This window comes from Carcharodon carcharias, chromosome 8, assembly GCF_017639515.1.
Source record: "Carcharodon carcharias isolate sCarCar2 chromosome 8, sCarCar2.pri, whole genome shotgun sequence".
NCBI lineage: Eukaryota > Metazoa > Chordata > Chondrichthyes > Lamniformes > Lamnidae > Carcharodon > Carcharodon carcharias.
In genome coordinates, this window is record NC_054474.1 from 110776152 (window position 1) to 110793612 (window position 17461).

The following is a 17461-nucleotide window of genomic DNA, read 5'->3' on the forward strand; positions in this document are numbered from 1 at the left end:
GGCCATCTGTCACTTGCTCATCCTGCTTTCTACCTCTTAATGTCACCATTAGCACCTCTATTAACAACCCTTTCACCTTTGGTTTATGACATCTGTTGCAATCTCTCCTTTGCCTCCACCCTTCTATCCAGCTTTACCTGTTCAACCCCACCTTAAACAATATATATTTCACCACATTTTTACTTCTCTTTAGTTCTGAAGAATAGTCATACAAATTCGAAACGTTAACTGTCTTTCTCCCCACAGATGCTGTCAGACCCGCTGAGATTTTACAGCATTTTTTGTTTTTGTTAAATACAGACAACTTGTCCAATACCTGCTCTTTATCAATTTTAAACCCTTCAAGTGTCCAGATTACCTCCTCTTTCACCATGACCTGGGTAGCAAATTCTTCCTTGGTAAAGACAAATGCAAAGTATTCATTTAATACCTCAGCTATGTCCCCATCCCCCATGCATAAATCCCCTTTTTTGTCTCTAATCGGCCCCACAGGACTTTTTGCCATCCTTTTATTATTTCTGTGCCTATAAAAGATTTTGGGATTCCTTTTTATGTTAGCTGCCAATCTCTTTTCATCCTCTCCCTTTGCTTATCTTACTTGCTTTTTCACTTCACCTGTGAACCTTTTACATTCAGCCTGGTTCTCAGCTGAATTATCCACCTGGCATCACATTCTGGAGAAATCCCTTGATGATTTTCCAATGATACCATAGGATTGTTTACGTCCACCACAGAGTGCAGAAAGGGCCTCAATTTAACATCGCTTCTGACAGTGCACTCAGCACTGCATTGGACTGCCAGCCAGAAATATGGGCTCAGGTCTCTTACACAGAGGCAAGAGTTAGCAATAGGTCTCAGGTGACACAGAGAGTGTTACCACCAAGCTGAGCTACAGAGCACATTAGTCTCTTTGATAATCATAACTGTAAACCACAACTTGATCCACAGATATTACCTCAGCACGTGAATGAAGGACAGGACAGGACAGGACACAGTTAAAGTGATCAACTATCGCTTTATTGCAATCTCAGCACACTGAACGATAATCAAAATATCAAAATTCACATGATCCATTGAGAAAGTAACAACAATACACCCCAATGCTGGAGTCCAATTGACAGTGATAAACAGAGAGATAGAAAATAATTAAAGGTCAGGTCTGAGGGGTGGGGGAGACCTTCTGGCTAGACCTTCTCTTTGATAGAGTCACTTAAAAATATTATATTATCTGTAAAGGAAAAAACAACAACAAATCAGTGAAACAGGAAAATTTGGTGAATAGTAAAATGCCATTTTACTGCTTGAATTTTAGGCCTTTTCTAAACTGATTATTTCATATCTTAGACAGTCTCAAGTGCAAGTCCTAACAGCCCAATCTTCAAGATGACCGAGTCTTCCATAGGGATCTCCGGAATGATGAGCTGGATTTTACAGTGTTTACGTGTTTTCAGCAAGGGGGTCATGTAAAATTTGTCAGGTAGCTAGCCATTGCCTTTTCACCAACCCCCAACCCTGTTCCCATAATATTGGGGCTGGGTAACATGCCCACGAGCCTGCCCATGTTTAGGTTTATTGAGATCCTTAAGTGACCAATTACACTAAGTGTAATATTGACCAAGGACACTATAAACATCCCAAAGCTATCAGATAAGGAAGGAGCTAATGGGAGGAAAGATCTGTAACAGTCTCTATCACGAGGGACAAAGTATTTGAGAAACTAATGGAACTAAAGGCAGACAAGTCGCCAGGACCTGATGGCCTGTACCCAAGGGTTTTAAAGGAAGTGGCTGCAGAGATATTGGAGGCATTGGTGGAAATATTCCAGAACTCACTGGATTCCTGGAAGGTCACAGCAGTTTGGAAAACTGCTAATGTGACACCCCTGTTCCAGAAGGAAGAGAGACAAAAAGAACAAAACTATAGGCCAATTAGCCTAACGTCTGTCATTGGGAAAACGCTAGAGTCCATTATTAAGGAAGAAATAGCAGGACATTTAGAAAAGCTTAACACAATCAAACAGAGTCAACATGGTTTTGTGAAAGGGAAATCACGTTTGACAAATTTGCTGGAGTTCTTTGAGGGTATAACAAGCAGAGTTGATAAAGGGGAACTGGTAGATGAAGTGCATTTGGATTTCCAGAAGGCATTCTATAAGGTGCCACATAAAAGGTTATTGAACATGATAGGAACTCACGGTATTGGGGGTAATGTATTAGCATGGACTGAGGATTCAGAGGAGACAGAGAGTCAGGATTAATGGGTTTTTTTCAGGTTGGAAAGACGTAACTAGTGGAGTGCCACAAGGATCAATCCTAGGGCCTCAATTATTTACTATGTATATTAATGGTTTGGAGGAGGGAGCAGAATGTAATGTATCCAAATTTGCTGACGATATGGAAATAGGTGGGAGAGCATGTAGTGATGAGGGCATAAGGAATCTGCTAGGGGATATAGATAGGTTGAGTGAGTGGGCAAAAACTTGGCAGATGGAGTTTAATGTAGGAAAGTGTGAGGTCATGCACTTTGGTAGGAAGAATCAAAAGGCAGACTATTATTTAAATGGAGAGAGACTTCAAAAAAGTTCATGCACAGTGGGATCTGGATGTACTTGTGCATGAAACATAAAAAGTTAGCATGCAAGTAATTAAGAAGGCAAATTGAATTTTGACCTGTATAGCTAGGGGGCTGAAGTTTAAAAATAAGGAAGTCTTGTTACAACTGTATAGGGTGTTAGTGAGGCTGCACCTGGAGGACTGTGTACAGTTTTGGTCCCTGTATTTAAGAAAGGATATACTGGTATTCAAAAGAGATTCACTAGGCTGATTCCTGGGATGAAGGGGTTGACTTATCAAGAACGGCTAAACAGTTTAGGCCTTTATTCATTAGAGTTTAGAAGAATGAGGGGTGATCTTATTGAAATGTACAAGATTCTGAGGGGGCTTGACAGACTAGATGTTGAGAAGTTGTTTCCACTAGTGGGGGAGCCTCGAACTAGGGGACATAGTTTCAAAGGAATGTCCCCTTATTCTGTAATTGAGATACAAAGGAATTTCTTCTCTCAGAGGGTAGTGAATGTCTGGAATTCTCTGACAGTTGTGAACCACTGAAAGTATTTAAAGAGGTGGCGGATAGATTTTTGAAATATCGGGGAGTTGAGGATAAGAGGAGCTGGAATGAAAGAGGAGTTGGGGCCTGGGCAGATCAGCCATGATCTTATTGAATGGCAGGGCGAGCTTGAGGAGCCTGCTCCTGCTCCTACTTTTTATGTTCTTATCTCATTAAAACATATAAAATTCTGACAGGGATGGACAGACTAGATGTAGGGATGATACTTCCTCTAGCAGGGGGGTCTAGAACAAGGGGTGACAGTCTCAGGATACGGGGTAGATCATTTAGGACTGAGATGAGGAGAAACCTCATCATTCGGAGGTTGTGAACTGTGGAATTCTCTACCACAGAAGGCTGTGGAGGCCAAGTGACTGAATATATTTAAGAAGTAATAGATAGATTTTTGGACTCTAAAGGCATCGAGGGGTATGGGGAGAGAGTGGGAGTACGGCGTTGAGATAGAGGGTCAGCCATGATCATATTGATTGGCGGAGCAGGCTCAAAAGGGCTGAATGACTTATTCTTGCTCCTATTTTCTATGCTTCTATGACTGCCTGCATTTAAAGTGGATCAGGCACCAGGACTGGATGAGATGCATCCGAGGATACTGAGGGAAGTGAGAATGGAAATTGCAGAGGTACTGGCCATAATTTTCCAGTCATCCTTCAACTCAAGAGGACTTAAAAAAGGTGTAAAGATAAGTTCAGTAACAGCAGGACAGTCAATTTAACCTTGGTGGTGGGGAACCTTCTGGAAACAATTTTAACTAACTTGATGAGGGTAATGCTGCTGATGTGATGTACATGGATTTCCAAAAGACATTTGAAATAGTGCCACACAACAGACTTGTGATCAAAGTTATAGCTCATGGAATAAAAGGGAAGCAACATGGATACAAAATTGGCTGAGTAACAGGGAACAGAGAGTAATGGTTAATAGATGTTTTTCAGCTGGAGGAAAGTTTGGAGTTCCCCAGGGGTCTGTGTTGGGGCCCTTGCTCTTCCTGATATATATTAATGACCTAGACTGTGGCGTACAGGGCACAACTTCAAAATTTGGAAATTTTGTAAACTGTGAGGAGTATAGTGTAGAACTTCAGAAAGAACATAGACAAGTTGGTGGAATGAGAGGACAAGTGACAGATGAAATTTAATGAAGAGAAGTGGGAAGTGATTCACCTTGGTAAGAAGAACATGAAGAGGCAATGTAAAATAAACTGTAGGGCAGAGAGACCTATATTTGCTTAGATCATTGAATGTGGCAGGACAGATTGAGAGGGTGGTTAATAAAGCAAACAGTATCCTGGGCTTTATTAATAGGGGTACAGAGTATTTAAGCAAGGAAGTTATGTTAAGATTGTATAGAGCACTGGTTCAGCCTCAACAGGAGTATTGCATCCAGTTCTGGGTGTCACACTTTAGGAAAGATATGAAGGCATTAAGAGTGCAGAAAAGATTCATGAGAATGATTCCAGGGATGAGGAACTTCAGTTATGAAGATAGATTGGAAAAGTTTGGACTTTTCATATGAGAAGAGAAGGATGAGAGGAGATTTGACAGAGGTGTTCAAAATCATGAGCGGTTTGGACAGAGTAGATAGGGAGAAACTGTTCCTACTGGGGTAAGATCAAGAATCAGAAGCACAAATCTAAGGTGATTCGCAAAAGAAGCAATAGTGACATGAGAAGAAACTTTTTCACACAGCGAGTGGTTAGGATCTGGAATATCCTGCCTGACAGTGTGGGGGCGGCAGATTCAATGGAGGCAGTCAAGAGGGAATTATGTGAAAAGAAAGAATGTACAGAGCTACAGGGAGAAGGCAGGGAATGGCACTAGGTGAATTGCTCATTCAGAGAGCCGGTGCAGACATGAAGGACCGATTGGCCTCCTTCTATGCGGTTACCATTCTGTGATTCTGTTCTTTGCAGCTCGTTGCCATGACTTGGGATTCGCTGCCTCAAATGGTATGTGTCATAGAGTGACACAGAGTCGGTACAGCATAGAAGGAGACTGTTTGGCCCATTGAGTCCTTGTCGGGATCTGATTGACATGATGAATGGTGGCAGAAGCAGATTCAATAACAACTTTAAGAGGGAACTGGGAATGCAGGATAAAAATTTGCAGGACTGTGGAGAAAAGACAGGGGAAAGAGAATTTAGTGTTCCTCTTGATGTTACCCATTAATATTTCCTCATATATTCTCTTTCTACCCTCAGTTCTCTTTATTTGACTGATTTAAGTCGGAGGTAACTGGGAAGGGCTCACCTGCCACCACAGTAGTTGCCTGTCTCCGAACGTTGCTCTTATCCACGTATTCACCATAGTCTAGTTTCCCCTCCACATAAATTCTCGCCCTGCTCAGGAAAAGAGTGAGAAATAATACCAGCAGAAGCAGCACCAGAAAATCCATGGCAGACAATCAGAGAGAGAGGCATTCCCAGGGCTCCATTCTGAGAGGAAAGGAAATTCATCACAAGGTTCTGTGCCTCAGCTTCAGTCCCCAAGGCTGTGTTCTCTGCCCAGTGCCAGGTGTAAGAACATGTCCTCAGGGCTGGAGAGGAACTGGGAATGGCTGGGAAAGGATAAAGTTGTGGTCCACGTGAGTATCAACAACATAGGAAAGAGCTTCTATTAAGGGAATATGAGTAGCTAGGGGCTAAATTTAAAAACAGAACCACAAAGATAATAATCTCTGAATTATTATCGAAGCCATGAGCAAATTGGCTTAGGGTAAATAAGATTGGAAAGTTAAATGAATGGCTCAAAGATCGGTGTAAGAAAAATGGGTTTCGATTCACGGGGCACTGGAACCAGTACTGGAGAGAGTGGGAGCTGTACCATTGGGGCGGAATGTTAAACCTGGATAAAACACTGTTTCGGCCTCAACTGGAGTGTTGCGTCCATTTCCGGCATCACACTTTAAAAAGGATGTGAAGGCATTGGAGAGAGTGCAAAAAAGATTCACGAGAATGATTCCAGGGGCAAAGAACTTCAGTTATGAAGATAGATTGGAGAAGTTAGGACTGTTTTCCTATAAGAGAAGGATGAGAAGAGAAGGATGAGAAGAGATTTGATAGAGGCATTTGAAATAATGAGGGGTTTGGACAGAGTAGATAGGAAGAAACTGTTTTCATTGGGTGAAGGATTGAGAATTAGAGGCACAGATTTAAGGTGATTGGCAAAAGAAGCAATAGTGACATGAAGAACTTTTTCACGCAGCGAGTGGTTAGGATCTGGTACACCCTGCCTGAGTACAGTAGAAGCTGCTTCAGTGGAGGCATTCCAGAGGGAATTGGGTTATTATGTCAAAAGGAAGAATGTACAGAGCTAGGGGTGAAGGAGGTGGAATGGCACTAGATGACATGCTCATTCAGGGAGCCAGCGCAGACATGATGGGTTGAATGGCCCCCTTCTGTGATGTAATCATTCTGTAATTCTGTCCACTCATTTTTGATGGTGAAATGGAAATAGAGTGAACATCTCCCAACATCTGAGATCCAACCTCGGCTCAGGAGAGTGAATATAATGTGAGTTCACTTACCCCTTCTTCACATACTGATACGCCAAATCCCTCAAGCCTGGTCTGAATATGGAAATTCGATGCCATGTTGTCTTCTGGCTGATGTCACCTGCAATAATTTAACAACAACTTTACCAAATCATTCTTCATTGTTCAGCCTGATACACATCACAGAGTGCCCAAATGATGCTCATAGTGCGAATGATATGAGTCTTCGAATAATGGCATCTGTCTCATCATGCACAGGTTCTGTTTGTTTAGTCCCACGAAACTGACCTGGGCCTCTCATCGTCCATCCGTGGGAGGAAAAAGCAGTCTTAGTGCAGAATGGAGAATGAGTAGTTCAAAGGAAAAGAGAGAATGGTAGTGATGGGAGGGAGTGAACGGAATAGTAGGGCAGTTACGGGCAGGGATTATGGGGAAGCAATGAATCCGAAATGAAGGGAGCTTATGAGGGAAAAGTTTCCCCACAAATCAGAAATGCAGGCTGCAGTTGTTGGTGACTCTCAAGTTTGCACCTCATCTATAAAACCTTCCTCTTTCTCATTCACTTCAAATACATTTGACCTGAATAAGCGTTTGAAATTTGCCCTTTTGGGAGAACGGAGCCAAGAGCAGAGAGTAGAGCCGGGGGTCGGGGGAGGAGGAGATCGAGCCATGAAGTTAAAAGAGTGCAAGAAAAGGCGAGACTGAGAGTGGATTACAGAACATAAAAGAGTACGAGAAAGATTGAGGCTGAGAGCAGAGCTTGGAGGATAGAAGAGCACGAGAAAAAGTGAGAGTGCAGTATGGAGGATAGAGTGCAAGGAAGAGCAAGAGTGAGAGCGGAGCTGGGAGGGTGAAAGAGCGAGACTGAGATTGGAAGCTGGAGACAAAAGAAGGTGAGAAAGTGCGAGACTGACAGTGGAGCCAGGAGGGTAGAAGAGAGCGAGGAAGAGCAAGAGTGAGAGTGGAGCCTGATGATAATAGAAGGCGAGGAAGAACAAGAGAGAGAGAGAGCGGAGCCGGGTGGATAAAAGAGCATGTGGGCAAAAAAGCGGGCACTAGCTAGATTGTTAAAAGAGGGAATAGCGTGAACATATGAACATACGATTAGGAGCAGGAGGTGGCCATTTGACCCCTTGAGCCTGCTCCGCCATTCAATAATATCATGGCTGATCTGAATGTGATCTCAACTCCACATCCCCCCATCCCCGATAACATTTGACTCTCTTGTTAGTCAAGAATCTATCTACCTCTGCCTTAAAAATATTCGATGATCCTGCCTCCTCCACTCTCTGGGGAAGAGTTCCAAAGACTCATGACCCTCTGGGAGAATATTTTTTTCTCATCTGTCTTAAATGGGATACCCTTTATTTTTAAACTGTGTCCCCTAGTTCTAGTTTCTCCCACAAGGGAAAACATCCTTAAAGCATCTATCCTGTCAAGTTCCCTCAGGATCGAATATGTTTCAATAAGGTCACCTCTCAATCTCAAGGGTTTCTTTTACATCATTGGTGGGCAGCTGGGAACCATGTGTGTATGAATTTCCATCTTCCCTGGCACTCCACAGTGACTCCAGCTCCATGCATGCATGTATTGCGAAGGTCAGACATGGGATTTACCTTTTATAAATATCTTTATATGAGTGGGTTTTTAGCTCAATAAAGACTTTATGTTTAAAATTCAAGAATGCCTGGCAGACTGGATTCTTTGCAATCAGCATATAAATGGTTAAGCATAGACATTGAGTAAAAATACCTTTATCTTTACAGATTCACAAAAACCCTGTTAAAGTCAGACCTGGAATGGTAGCCATAGCAGGACTAAAAAGAAATAGTGGGCTGAAATTTCCCCTCATCAGGGTGTGTGGGGGCGAGCGTGAATCCGATCAGCACCCCTGAAGGGGTGCGTGCTGCTATTTTACGTGGGCGGTCCAATTAAGGCCTGCCTAGTGTGATGCTCACCTGGAAGCGCTGTGCGGGCGGCGGGGGGATTTCCCTGAGTGGTTCCCTGCACTCTTTCATGCAAAAGAGTGCAGTGATCTCCCTGAGGCACAGAGGTGCCTCAAGGAGATATGTTTCAGTGTTAAACTTTTAAATAAAGGTTTTAAAACTTTAAAACACGTCCCCTCAGGTGACACTATCACATAGAATCACAGAGGGCAGAAAAGGCCCTTCAGCCCATCGAGTCTGCACCGACACGTGAGAAACACCTGACCTACCTACCTAATCCCATTTACCAGCACTTGGCCCATAGCCTTGAATGTTATGACGTGCCAAGTGCTCATCCAGGTACTTTTTAAAGGATGTGAGGCAACCCGCTTCCACCACTCTCCCAGGCAGCGCATTCCAGGCCGTCACCACCCTCTGGGTAAAATAGTTTTTCCTCACATCCCCCCTAAACCTCCTGCCCCTCACTTTGAACCTGTGTCCCCTCGTGACTGACCCTTCAACTAAGTGGAACAGCTGCTCCCTATCCTCGATCAGGTCGCCCCTCAGTCTTCTCTGCTCCAACGAAAACAACCCAAGTCTATCCAACCTCTCTTCATTACTTAAGTGTTTCATCCCAGGCAACATCCTGGTGAATCTCCTCTGCACCCCTTCTAGTGCAATCACATCCTTCCTACAATGTGGCAACCAGAACTGCACACAGTACTCCAGCTGTGGCCTCCCCAAGGTTCTATACAATTCCAACATGATCTCCCTACTTTTGTAATCTTTGCCTCGATTGATAAAGGCTCATATGCCTTTTTCACCACCCCACTACCATGCCCCTTCGCCTTCAGAGGTCTATGGACACACATGCCAAGGTCCCTTTGTTCCTCAGAACTTCTTAGTGTCATGCCATTCATTGAGTACTTACTTGTCAAATTACTCCATCCAAAGTGTATCAGCTCACACTTTTCAGGGTTAAGTTCCATCTGCCACTTATCTGCCCATTTGACCATCCCGTCTATATCTTCCTGTAGCCCAAGACACTCAACCTCACTGTTAGCCACTTGGCCAATATTTGTGTCATTCGCAAACTTACTAATCCTACCCCCCACATAGACATCTATGTCATTTATATAAATGACGAATAATAGGGGACCGAGAACAGATCCCTGTGGTACGCCACTGGACGCTGGCTTCCAGTCATTAAAGCATCCTTCCGTCATCACCCTCTGTCTCCTACATCTGATCAAATTACCTTGTATACAATGTGCATTTGCATTCTTTACAAGTTTCCCATGTGGGACCTTGTCAAAGGCTTTGCTGAAATCTATATTGACTACATCAACTGCACTACCCTCATCTACACACCTGGTCACCTACTCAAAAAAATTAATCAAATTTGTTAGGTATGACCTCCCTCTGACAAAGCCTTGCTGACTATCCCTGAACAAACTTTGCCTCTCCAAGTGGAGATAGATACACTCCTTCAGAACTTTCTCCAATAGTTTCCCCACCACTGGCGTGAGACTCACTGGCCTGTAGTTCCCTGGCTTATCTCTACAACCCTTCTTAAATAGCGGTACTACATTAGCCGTTCTCCAGTCCTCTGGCACCTCCCCCGTGGCCAGAGAGAAATTAAAAATTTGGGTCAGAGCCCCTGTGATCTCCTCTCTTGCCTCCCTCAGCAGTCTGGGACACAAATCATCTGGACCTGGAGATTTGTCCCCCTTTAAGCCTACCAACACCTTTAATACCTTGTCACCCCCTGTATAAATTTGCTTAAATTAAGCAGTCTCTCTCCCCGAGTTCGATACCTTCATCCTCATTCTCTTGGGTGAAGACGGATGTGAAGTATTCATTCAACACTCTAGCGATGTCCTCTGGCTCCACCCATAGATTGCTCCCTTGATCCCTTTTGGGCCCTACTCTTTCCCTGCTTATCCTCTTCCTATTGATATACTTATAGAATATCTTGGGATTTTCCCTACTTTTACCAGGCGGAGCTTTCTCATATCCCCTCTTTGCTCTCCTAATTGCTTTCTTAAGCTCCATCCTGCACTTTCTGTAGTTCACTAATGCCTCCGCTGATTTGCATCCTTTGTACCTGCTAAAAGCCTCTCTTTTCCTTCTCATCTTAACCTGAATACCTCTGGTCATCCATGGTTCTCTGGGCTTGCTACTCCCTCCTATCACCCTAGAGGGAACATGTTGAGCCTGTACTCTCCCTATTTCCTTTTTGAACACTCCCCACTGTTCCTCTGTAGATTTCCCCACAAGTAACTGTTCGCAGTCTACCTTGGCCAGATCCTGCCTTATTTTACTAAAATCTACTCTCCCCCAATCCAAAACAGTTTTTTGCAACTTGTCGATTTCTTTGTCCATAACAAACTTAAACTGTACTATGTTGTGGTTGCTATCGCTAAAATGCTTGTCCACCACCACCTCAGCCACCTGTCCAGCTTCATTCCCCAGAATTAGGACCAGCACTTGTTGGACCCTCAACATATTGACCTAAAAAGTTCTTCTGTACACATTTCAAGAAATCCACTCCATCCAAGCCCTTAACACTATGTCTATCCAAATTAATGTGGGGAAAGTTGAAATCACCTAATATAATTATCCTATTGTTATTGTTTTTACACACCTCCACAAATTGTGCACAAAAATTTGCTCCTCAATTTCCCACTGACTATCTGGTGGTCTATAATAAACACCTAACAATGTGGCTGCCCCTTTTTTATTCCTAAGCTCCACCCACAAAGCTTCATTCGATGCCCCCTCCAAGATATCATCTCTCCTTACTGCAGTAACTGACTCCTTAACTAATAATGCAATGCCTCCTCCTCTTTTACTCCCTTCCCTGTCTCGCCTGAAGATTCTATATCCTGGAATGTTGAGCTGCCAATCCTGCCCTTCCCTCAACCACGTCTCAGTGATGGCTACTATATCACAATTCCACGTGTCAATCCTCACCCTTAACTCATCCGTTTTACCTGTAATACTCCTGGCATTAAAGTAGAGGGCATCCAGCCTTGCCTTACTCCCTTGAAGCTTAATGCAGTTGTACGCTCTCTGACTTGACTGTTTAGTTTGTCCTACCCTTCCCTTTTGAGGGAACATACCTTGACTGTGCCCAAACCATCTCCTCTTTGAAGGCAGCCTATTGCTCAGTTACAGTTTTTCATGCCAACCTTTGGTTCCAGCTATCCGGCCCAGCTCCATTCATGCGCCATTGAAGTCCGCTCTCTGCCAGTTGATTACTCTTATGCTGGATTGACCAATATCCTTTTCCACCATCATCCCAAACCTTATGATACAATGATCACTGTCCCTTAACTGTTTCCCCACTGTCACTTATCTACTTGGCCCACCTCATTCCCAAGAACTAGGTCGAACAGTGCCTTCTTTCTTGTTGAACTGGACACATGCTGCTGTAGGAAATTCTCCTGAACACAATCTTGGAACGCTTAACCCTCACTGCCCCTTACACTATCACTATAACAGTCTATATACGGGTATTAAAGTCCCCCTTTATAACTACTCTATGATGTTTACACCTCTCTGTAATTTCCTTGTAGATTTGTTCCTCTATATCCTTCCCCCTAGCTGGTGGTCTATATATTACACTGAGAAATGTAATTGCACCCTTCTTATTCCTTAGCTCCAGCCAAATCGATTCCGTCCTTGAATCCTCTGAACTGCAATACTCTCCTTAACCAAAAACGCCACTCCTCCTCCTGTTTTCCCTTTCCTTTCTTTTCTGAACACCTTGTAACCAGGAAGATTTAACACCCATATCTGCCCTTCCTTAAGCCAGGTCTCCATTATCGCTACAACATCATAATCCCACAAGGCAATCTGTGCCTGTAACACCCTAATTTATTAACTATACTCTGTGCATTCACAAACATGCAGTGTAACCCTGATTAGACTTCATTACTTGTTCCCTTACTCCAAACTCCATCTATTAACTTACTATTCTCCATTTTAGTGCTATCTGCCACTCTCAGTATTCCATGCACCCTGGTATTACTTTTTAATATCCTCTCCTGGTTCCCACACCCCTGTTGAGTTAGTTTAAATCCTCCCACTAGCACAACCACCTCAAGAAACTCAGTCCCGGCTCTGTTCAGATGCAACCCATCTGGCTTGTACAGGTGCCATCTCCCCAGAGTAAGTTCCAGTGTCCCAGGAGTCTAAAGCCCTCCCTCCTGCACCATCTTTCCAGCCATGCATTCATCTGTCTTATCCTCCTATTCCTCTACTCAATTGCACGTGGCACTGGGAGTAATCTGGAGATTACTACTTTAGACGTCCTGCTTGCTAATTTTCTACCTAGCTCCCTAAGTTACGATTGCAGGACCACATCCTCCTTCCTACCTCTGTCATTAGTACCAGTGTGGGCCATGACCTCTGGCTGTTCACCCTCCCCCACAAGAATGTCCTGCAGCTGTGCTGTAACATCCTTGATCTTGACACCAGGGAGACAACAAACCATCCTGGAGTCACGTTGATGGCTGCAGAAACTCCTGTCTGTTTCCAAACTAAAGAATCCCCTATCAGTCCTGCCCTTCCACTCTACTTCCTCCCCTCCTGTACAGCTGGGCCATCCGTGGTGCCACGGGCTTGGCTCTTGTTACATTCCTCCAAGGATCTATCGCCCTCACTGATATCCAGTGTGGAAAACCAGTTAGTGAGCGGGTCATCTGGGGGCTCCTGCACTACCTGCCTGTTTTTCTTAGACTGCCTGACGGTCATCCATTCCCTATCTGCCTGCTTGCCCCTAACTTGCGGTGTGACCACCTCGCTGAATATGCTATCCACATAATTCTCTGCCTTACAGATGCACCTCAGTGACTCCAGCAGTGGCTCAAGCTCTGAAACGTGGAGCTCAAGCTTGTGCAACCGGTGACGCTTCCTGCACATGGGCTTGTGTGGGTCACGAGAAGCGTCCACGACTCCCCTCATGCCACAGGACATCCTGTCATCCTTTAACCTTAAACTTTTAAGTCACTCTTTTGCTTAAAACTTTAGTTACTTTAACTTACTTTAATCATATTCTTTTACTAACAACAAACTGAAGATTAGTAGAAAGTAGAAATTCTTTCCCCTTACTCACAAATGAGCTCCATCTCCTGTAACTATAAGTTCTTACTTTCTGTGTGCTTGTTTAGAAATTTTATTTCTGTATTCATGCTGTTTTCAATTCCCAACTGTCTCTCCACTTGGCTGCTCTCTTGATCTCTCGCCGTCTTGGCCCCGGCGCTCTCCCTGCTTTATCCCCGGAGCTCTCCCTGCTTTATCCCCGGAGCTCTCCCTGCTTTATCCCCGGAGCTCTCCCTGCTTTATCCCCGGAGCTCTCCCTGCTTTATCCCCGGAGCTCTCCCTGCTTTATCCCCGGAGCTCTCCCTGCTTTATCCCCGGAGCTCTCCCTGCTTTATCCCCGGAGCTCTCCCTGCTTTATCCCCGGAGCTCTCCCTGCTTTATCCCCGGAGCTCTCCCTGCTTTATCCCCGGAGCTCTCCCTGCTTTATCCCCGGAGCTCTCCCTGCTTTATCCCCGGAGCTCTCCCTGCTTTATCCCCGGAGCTCTCCCTGCTTTATCCCCGGAGCTCTCCCTGCTTTATCCCCGGAGCTCTCCCTGCTTTATCCCCGGAGCTCTCCCTGCTTTATCCCCGGAGCTCTCCCTGCTTTATCCCCGGAGCTCTCCCTGCTTTATCCCCGGAGCTCTCCCTGCTTTATCCCCGGAGCTCTCCCTGCTTTATCCCCGGAGCTCTCCCTGCTTTATCCCCGGAACTCTCCCTGCTTTATCCCCGGAACTCTCCCTGTTTTATCCCCGGAACTCTCCCTGTTTTATCCCCGGAACTCTCCCTGTTTTATCCCCGGAACTCTCCCTGTTTTATCCTCGGAACTCTCCCTGTTTTATCCCCGGAACTCTCCCTGTTTTATCCCTGGAACTCTCGCTGTTTTATCCCCGGAGCTCTCGCTGTTTTATCTTTGGATCTCTCGCTGTTTTAACCTTGGATCTCTCGCTGTTTTATCCAAGTAGGAAATTATTTTAGTTGGCCCTACTTAACAAACCTTACCAAAAAGTACAGTTCCTACTTTATTTTAAACCTTAGGAATAGAATAAACCTTAAACACTTATAGATACTCACCAGATACTCACCAAACAGCTAGCTTATTCTCCAACCAACCAAATTGCTTCTTTCCTGTGATGTCACAATTTGTCCTTCGCACTCTCCGTTCGAACTCAGCGTGGGCTGGTTCTGAGTAGCTGATCGGTCCATCTCTCCGACTGTTCTTCTCACAGGTAATGACCTAGACTTTGGTGAATGAGGCACAATTTCAAGATTTGCAGATACAAAACTTGGAAATTTTGAGAACTTTGAGGAGGATCGTGTGGAACTTCAAAAAGACACAGACAAATTGGTGGAATGGGCAGGCAAGTGAGGGATGAAATTTAATGCAGAAGTGTGCAGTGGTTCATTTTTGTAGGAAGAACGTGAAGAGACAATATAAAATAAAGGGCACAATTCTAACTGGTGTTCAGGAGTAAAGGGACCTGGGTGCACATGTGCATAGGTCATTGAAGTTGGCAGCATAGGTGGCGAGTGCAGTTAAAAAAACATACTGTGTCCTAGCCTTTATTGATAGAGGCACAGAGTACAAAAGGAAGTTACCTGTCATGAACACTTTAATCTCAAAAAAATGGTTCATTGTCAAGGACTAAGAACATTCCGGAAGAATTTGTGTTTTTAAAAGACACTGTCCCTTAAAGTGTTAATGCAGGACATCGGTTCCTGGAAAAGACAGCATTTTACAGGAAAAAGTAATTAAGCAGCTTTAAAGAAGCTGGAAACTTCTCGACCCCAGTGGACTGTTTACAAAAGGGGTCACCATGGTGGTTAATGGTTTTGAAAAAAAAAAACCATGCCTAGAAAACTGTGTTTAAAAATTGGTTCTGGTTTTGCTTTGGGAAAAAAGGGCCAACTGCTTATGTGAATAAGAGACTTTTTTGCAGTCCAGGAGCTAGTCCACAGCTGGAAGCGAATAGAAGCTGCTCCTGAGATGCTCTACGTTCTGGAATTGAGTACCCTCGAGTGTTCCCCGAACCTGCCTGAAAACCAGTGCAAGAGTCAAGTGTTTCACAGGCCAGCGCTGTATAACCCGGACACTATTTCAAAGATTCCATCATCTGTCATTTTCCCTTGAACCATTGACTTTAACCTTTGCCAGAATTCCTCTATTTTTATTTTTTTATTCGTGTGTGTGTGTTTGTGAGGGAGAGTGAGAGTAAGTTAGGGTATTTAGAAAGCTTAATTATTATACTTCCATATTTCATACTGTATGTCATTAGGCTTTGTCTTCTATTGACAAGTCTGGTTTTATAGTAAACTAATAATTTTATTGTTTATTGAAAAAACCTGGGCATTGATTGCTTATTCTGAGATTCATTAGCAAAGCACATATTTGGCTGTATAAGTAGCTGGAAAAATCATTTAAATAAATGCTGTGAGTTGTGGGACTAGAGGCAGTCAGTGCACTCCTCCCATCTCAGTCGTAACATAGGTTAAGCCAGAAATACTAGGGAACCAAAGGTCTAGTGAGAAGGAGGAATTGAAGGAAATTAGTATTACTAAATCAATAATTCATGGGACTGAAAGCCAATAAATCCCCAGGGACTGATAATCTACATCCCTGGGTACTAAAGGAGGTGGCCATGGAAATAGGGGATGTATTGGTTGTCAGCTTCCAAAATTCTGTGGATCCTGGAACAATCCGAGCAGATTGGAGGGTAGCTAACATAACCCCACTATTTAAAAAAGGAGGGAGGGGGAAAGCAGCGAATTACAGGCTGGTTAGCCTAACAGCAGTAGCAGGGAAAATGATAGAGTCTGTTATAAAGGATGTGATAACAGAACACTTAGAAAATATTAACGGGTTAGACAAAGTCAACTTGGGTTTATGAAAGGGAAATCATGTTTGACAAACCTACTGGAGTTTTTTGGGGATGTAACTAGCAAAATAGATAAGGGAGAACCAGTGGATGTTGTGTATTTGGATTTTCAGAAAGCTTTGGATAAAAGTCCCACATAAGAGGTTAACATTAAAGCACATGGGATCGGGGGTAATATGGATTGAGAATTGGTTAGAAGACAGGAAACAGAGTGTGGGAATAAAAAGGTCTTTTTCAGAGTGGCAGGCGGTGACTAGTGGGGTACCGCAGGGAACAGTGCTTGGGTCCCAGCTGTTCACAATATATGTCAATGATTTGGATGAGGGAACCAAATGTAATATTTCCAAGTTTCCAAGGTGATGAGGAATAATCTTATTATCTCGTTATTTTGACTCCCTTCTCTTTCCCCTTGTCCAGTCCCTTCCCACCAACATCCGTGATTCCCCTGACACCTTACGTCACATCAACAATTTCCAGTTCCCTGGCCCCAACCGCTTCCTCTTCACAATGGACGTCCAATCCCTCTACACCTCCACCCCCCACCAGGATGGTCTGAGGGCCCTTAGCTTCTTCCTCGAACAGAGGCTCGAACAATGCCCATCCACCACTACTCTCCTCCGTCTGGCTGAACTTGTCCTCACACTGAATAATTTCTCCTTTAACTCCTCTCACTTCCTCCAAATAAAAGGTGTGGCTATGGGTACCCGCATGGGCTCCAGCAATGCCTGTCTATTTATGGGGTATGTGAAATATTCCTTGTTCTAGTCCTACTCCGGCCCCCTCCCACAACTCTTTCTCCGGTATATCGACGATTACTTTGGTGCTGGTTCATGCTCTCGTCGGGACTTGGAAAAATTTATTAATTTTGCTTCCAATCTCCACCCCTCCATCATTTACACATGGTCCATCTCTGACACTTCCCTTCCCTTCCTTGACCTCTCTGTCTCAATTTCTGGTGAT

The 17461-nt window shown here is 44.2% G+C and overlaps 1 protein-coding gene across 2 annotated transcripts in view; it reads right to left on the minus strand.

Moving 5' to 3' along the window:
• Positions 1-998: 998 nt before the first annotated feature.
• Positions 999-17461, minus strand: part of ssbp1 (single-stranded DNA binding protein 1) — a 105192-nt gene continuing 88729 nt past the window's right edge. For both annotated transcript variants that reach the window (XM_041194579.1, XM_041194580.1), the window contains exons 5-7: positions 6649-6736; positions 5373-5461; positions 999-1228 (exon numbers count right to left, since the gene is read on the minus strand). In XM_041194579.1, the coding sequence (XP_041050513.1) occupies positions 1185-1228; positions 5373-5461; positions 6649-6736 (221 nt within the window). In that variant the 3' untranslated portion in view covers positions 999-1184. The remainder of the gene's footprint in view (positions 1229-5372; positions 5462-6648; positions 6737-17461) is intronic.